Genomic DNA, 6,000 nt, shown 5'->3' with positions numbered 1-6,000 from the left:
GTAAATTAACAGCCTAACAATGTGTCTGACTGATAAATAAAAATACATTACTGTCAACTTTGGCTAGAGTCACAGCAATCTTTGCACACAAATAGTATCATGAAGACTTTTCTGTCGGATGGGGGCCACAGGGGGACAATATGTCTGTGTGTGTTTGTGTGTAAGTCCAGGGTTTCTGACAGAACACTTTTGCATCAAATCACAGAAAAGAGGAATGAAAATGGGAAACTTCAAGGGTTTTAATTAGAAACTACCACCCGTCTGTTGTGATTTGCAAGGGGGAAATTGTTTGTTCCGATTGAAATGGTGCAATAATGGGAGGAACAGTTGATGGCACAAACATTGATGAAAGATGAAGAGTGACTGACATCCCATTAATGTTGTGTTTGAATGGAAATATGGAACAATTAAGTACAATTTCAACCGGTATAAAAACATACTTTTCACAGGTGCAGTTTTCATTTTATCCCTTTTTATTTTACACAACATAACAACACAGTACATGTTGTCTTTTTCTGTACAGAAGCTTTCCGGGAGTCTGTGACCAACACAGGCTGTATATACCAATGTCAGTGGAACACTCACAGGGTTTTGATGTTACCTTTTTTTTTTTTATTCTTCCCTTTAAAAAATATCAATTTCACAAGAGGTAAATTCTTCATCTGTTCGTCACAGTTTGTGTCTGTGTATATCTCGAGAAAGGTCTGTACTCCTCGGTAGGTAAGAAAGGCTATGTGTGAAATCTCCTCCTTTTCCGTCCCCTCGGTTCTAATCCCCTCGGTCAGGATCCTCTTGAATCCGGTTGTGTCATCTGTCTGTTGCAAAAGAAGGCACCGACTGCTATTCTCTTGCCACGGTATGGACACACTTCTTGTGTGTGTGTGAACGTGAGAATGGTGTGCTTTGCAGTTCTTGTATAGTTTTTTATTCCTCTTTTTATTCCTGTAGTAAATCCCTTTTCGTGGTGTTTTCAGATAAGGTGAATGTGAATCGGGAAAATTACGTGGCGAGCGCATTGTCTTGTTTTTGTTTTGTGCTATAAAGTGGAACCGACGAGATTCGAAGACGCTACGAGACAAGGCGACCGGAAAACAGACAGGAATCTTTCAAAGTGAATAAAAAACCTTTAAACTGAGATTTGTGAGTATGAAAATAATACAAATAAAAAAAACAGGCAGAAAACAGAAAAAGCTCACCCAGAAACACACAACAAAAGGTTCCAACATGAACACAAACACACTGTACAGACCTAAAACACACATCCTAAACAGCAACACACACACACACACACACACACACACACACACACACACACACACACACACACACACACACACACACACACACACACACACACACACACACAACAACAAACACCTCTCAACAAATTCAAACCCACTCAACGACCCAAACCTCAGACATACAAAAAATGGAAAAACAAAGTTTATTTCAATGGTTGCTGTCTCTCTCCAGTTCAAACGGTGCTCTCTAGGATCCAGTCCGAGTCGCACCGCCCTTTGTCCGATTCTCCATCCCCGTCTTTGGGGAGTAGAATCCCGCTCATTGATTGGCTCCTTTTGTTCCGCATTATCCGCCCTATTTTGGGTGGTCCTGCTGCTCCCTGATGGGCGGGGTGAGTCTTTGAGCCTCCGTCACAGAGCGAGTTCCTCCTCCTCGCCCTGCTCCTCCCCAGCTCCTCCGCAGGGAGAGTCAGGTACTTGCTGGAGGCGGAGGCGCCACGGGGGGCCCGGCGCAGGATGGGGGTCTCACTGAACCGGATGGAGGGGACAGGGCTCAGTTTGGCCGGCAGGGTGGGGTAAGGCGAAGGGACGTAAGGAGGCGGGGTTTGGTTGAGCGAGGTGGAGTTGTTGCGGTTGGTGTTGAGGTTCTCCAGAGGGGTGGAGGGCATGAGAACGGAGGAGGGGGTGGAGTATGCCGAGGGAGGAGGGCGAGGGGAGGGGGATGGTGGGTTTTCAGGGAGGGCCGAGGTGCTGGAACCGCCCGGCTTTCCTGGAGCAGGTTTACGCTTCGGCTTGGGGAGGGTGCCGGTGGTGCCGTTGGGCGACGAGACCCCACCCATGGCCCTCTCCTCACCCCCCTTCTCCTGGTCCTCGGCTGCGGCTGTCGGGCTCCTGGCCGCCCAGGACTGGCTGAGGACCGATGTTGCGGTGGAGCAGTCGGGCAGGGAGGAGTCGGACGACTGAGTTATGGTATCCTTGGCCCCCCTCTTCTTTGAGCCTCCAGAGAGGTCGTCCAACCCGATGGAGCCGTGTTTGGAGGAGCTGGGGGTGACGGTGCATCCCTGAGACTGCTGCCCGTTAGTCTGCGAGTGAACGTTGGTCATCGACAAGGAGACGCCTTTACCGCCCTCACCGGGGTTACACACCTGAGGAAAGCAATGAGGTGTTCATCATTTTTGTTTCATTCCGAAATAGGGACATATCAAGTTTTACGTATAGTTAAACACATTTTAGTTTGTTATTACATGAATGAAATAAGCAGCGGGAGTTCTAGACCAACTCTACTCGGGGTTCCATGCTGGGGCCAGGTCTTTTACGAGAGGGGCTTTTAATGCACGACAAACGGGACACAGACAGCGTTCAACTATCATTCAAGAAAATGTCTGGTTCAGTATAATGTCACAATATCAAGTCACTAGTCATGAGTAAAAAAGAATAATAAAATGATTGTTGTCAGAAACTTGACAATTTAATTAGATGACATAATTGTAAAACAAAATACATTACTGTTGACTTGGCTCATGTCAGAGCAATCTTTGCTGCAACACTATCACAAATAGTATTATCATATAATTTTTATTTCGGAGGGGGGCCACAGGGGGGAGTCAAAGCTCATCGTTACACTGGCCCCTGTTGCCCCCCCCCAGAACCGCCAATGTAAACAAGCAGGAAATGTCCTCGTAGGCATTTTCCAAAACATACAAGCTGCAAAAACTTTAATGTCTTAATTCTGCAGGATGAAATAGCAATGGAAGCTAAATCTTGGATCAGTTTTATAACCTATTACTATATTTTATTTCTATCAATTTGAATTTCAGGGGTTGGGGGGGCTTCCACAAAAAGTCAATAATACACAATAAATAAGTATAGAAACATACGTAGCGAGTATTCCACGGTAGTTATCTTATCTCAAAGAGAAGTGATCTGCTTGCTAATAAGCAGCAGACCAGGCCGGGACAGCAGGCCACCATGTGACAACGCCACTCGCTCCTGTAATGAAAATCTCTCTCCTCTCATTCTCTGTCCTTTCTGAGCAGAGGGGATTAACGGAGACAGACAGAGACCCACCTTGTAGCGTATCATCAGGATGATGATGAAGACGAGCACCGAGGCTACGATTATCCCTCCGATGATGATGATCATGGTGCCGCCGAGGAACTGAGACTGCATGAAATGACACCTCATGTACTCCGACTCGGTGGAGAACTGAACGCAGCCCACCACGCGCGTCGCCGTCAGGGAGGTGATGATGTCATCATAGATGGCCAGCACGCAGAGGTCGTACTGCGTCCCCGCCGCCAGGTTGTTGACCAGGAAGTTCTTGCTGGATGGGGGGATCATTCTGTGGTAAAACAGAGCGACGGGGAGGGAGGGGGAGACAGGAAATAAAGACGTTTTAATGATTGTCTTTTTTCTATTATTTACCAATTCCTGCATACATCGTTAGACAATGTGGACGTTAAAACAAACACAATAGAGTCATTGATTAACACAACTTTCAAAATGACAGGGATAAGTAGGAGGAGATGGCATGTAAGAAAAGTATTGTTTGTTGTACGACTGATATCTCGTGTTTTAGATTTGTCCCTACTTTCTCAGTTAAGTAGTATTGTTTGATTGGGAATTATTAAGGCCACAAGTAGTGCTATAATGGTTTGTGATGAATATTTGTTTAGAACATCTACACGGTCAGCATATGGACGGGGAATATTGGGTTCTACATCCAAGGAATAGGGATTATGTTTGATGGCATCTTTTTATAAACAGCGGCAGACACAAACGTTGAGTCTTTGAGAGGATCAACAGCCCTTTGAGGAAGAACAATGTACACATCACATTACGGAGATGAATCCACTGGTAAGTTAATGTTTGGATTACCACTTGGACCAATCATGTTATTCCAATATGTTTATGTATACGTATGTCATCTATAAGTAACCTATGTTGATGTTCCTCAACCAAAAACGTTGACATAAGGCTTTCAAGTGGTACTAGCGTAAAGAACGAGCAGTTGTGTGAGTAAGCTCTGGAACATTTCCAAGGCTTATATAATGTCTAAAGAAACTTAAAATACCAGAAAAGAGACAATGTAGTTACATTACATTATAAGTTGATATGTTGAACTTGTTAGCAAACAGTTGCTTATTCAAACAGCCAGCTAAAATATGTAGTAATATTAGCATTATTATTTAATTTGTGTTCGGTCCTCCTGATAAATATACTGTAGGTCCAATATTCTTTCTCCATTTAGCTCTGCTTTGGTCTCCACCAACACCTTAGGCAAGTCTGGCTCCTTAACTTCTATTGTTCCAGTGCTACCATCACATTTTTCTGACTTGTGTTTTGTTCTGAGAAGGTGGCATAGGCATACCGTTTTTTTTTTGGAACTTGAAGTTAGAATAAAGTGAAGTTGCAGGCTCAAAAACAACGCTAAAAAATCCAAGTAGGGTTATAATGCCTTTGTCACTTCTAATGTCGCTTGCACTAACCTGCTTTAAAAAACGTTTTACTTTGCATAGATACATTATTGTGTAACGGTACGAGTACAGGCAGGACAACATTCTTTAGCATGTGATGATAGCAAACTCAAATGCAACCTACATAATGCATTTACCTTCTGCTTTGTTACTAAAGTTCTAAAACTATTATATATACAGTATATGATGTTATTATATCTTTATAAATAAAATACTTGAAAGGGAATTAAGAATGCTAATTGTAAAGAATGAATGCACTCAGCTCTCCTGTGTGCAGGTAGGTACTGAATCCTCAAAAACTAAAAAGTTATCAGTGGAACAGGACACTTAAGATGATTTATTATTGCACGGATCAGAAGAGATGACCTTCCTTTCCCAAATCTTTCTTGCTAAGGTTTCACAATAAAACATACCGGGGTAATAGTTTTCAGCTTACATTGAAAAAAAAACAGATATTCTCGTCGACACTTCCGAAGGTACTTTGCCACTTTGACTGAAGTTGGTAATTCTTCACTGGACACATTGACTAGAGGATTTACACATTTGTCCTTCAGTTTCGCTTAAAGGCCGTGTCAGCTTTCCTGGGTTTGCTCATTAAAATGCTAATGATATTCCTCGGTCAAAGCAACAAGGGTGGCTAGTTCACAGCTCGCGGCCTTGTGTGCACCGAGAGGAGCAGAGTGCTGCTTCGGCCAGGTGAAGCATCTGGGTTTAAGCTGGAGTTAAGTGAAGGTTAGGAGATATGGTGAGCTTTAATGGTTAGCATTAAGAGATAGGGAATACATGTGGCGGTAGGTCATTAGTGAGCCCTCTGGAATAACAGCACAAGGCTGTAGAGTGTGTGTGTGTGTGTGTGTGAGCATCTATATGACCCTATGAATACTAATCGGACCATCTGAACGCCGGCTGACCATGAGTGTCCTCCTCTTTGCTCCTCTTGATGTTGTCATCACTAGGGTGGTGAGCACACTCACAATGCCATTATTTCTGTGTTGGGACACAGAAAGTGACATTGAAGTGTGCAGGTTAATGATTGGAGCGAAAGTCGCTGGCTACTACAAGCTCTGATACAAGCAGCTACATTTGTATACACATACATACACTGACAGAGATTCATTTCCCTATTATTGCCGTGGCCTTGGGCGTCACTTGTGTGTTTGGATGTGTGTGTGGTTGTGTGTCACATTAGCCAGCAAAGCATTTATATCTGTGAAATAATGTGTTTGTTTTTCATGCCTCGGCTTTCATCATCTTTTTTTCTTGCAGGCTTTAACGCCGTCACG

General features: G+C 43.8%; 1 protein-coding gene across 2 annotated transcripts in view; it reads right to left on the bottom strand.

The window, feature by feature from the left end:
* Positions 1-455: 455 nt before the first annotated feature.
* Positions 456-6,000, bottom strand: part of LOC307047429 (leucine-rich repeat and fibronectin type-III domain-containing protein 5-like) — a gene marked incomplete at its 3' end in the record, with an annotated part of 203,117 nt that continues 197,572 nt past the window's right edge. For both annotated transcript variants that reach the window (XM_079694399.1, XM_079694400.1), the window contains 2 exons: positions 3,309-3,582; positions 456-2,386 (listed from right to left, as the gene is read on the bottom strand). In XM_079694399.1, coding sequence (XP_079550525.1) covers positions 1,475-2,386; positions 3,309-3,582 — 1,186 coding nt within the window. The remainder of the gene's footprint in view (positions 2,387-3,308; positions 3,583-6,000) is intronic.

Source organism: Notothenia rossii (genome assembly GCF_949606895.1).
Source record: "Notothenia rossii genome assembly, chromosome: 7".
NCBI classification, from domain to species: Eukaryota; Metazoa; Chordata; class Actinopteri; order Perciformes; family Nototheniidae; genus Notothenia; species Notothenia rossii.
Note: the sequence above shows the minus strand (reverse complement) of the source record. Positions and strands in the feature narration are given on the sequence as shown.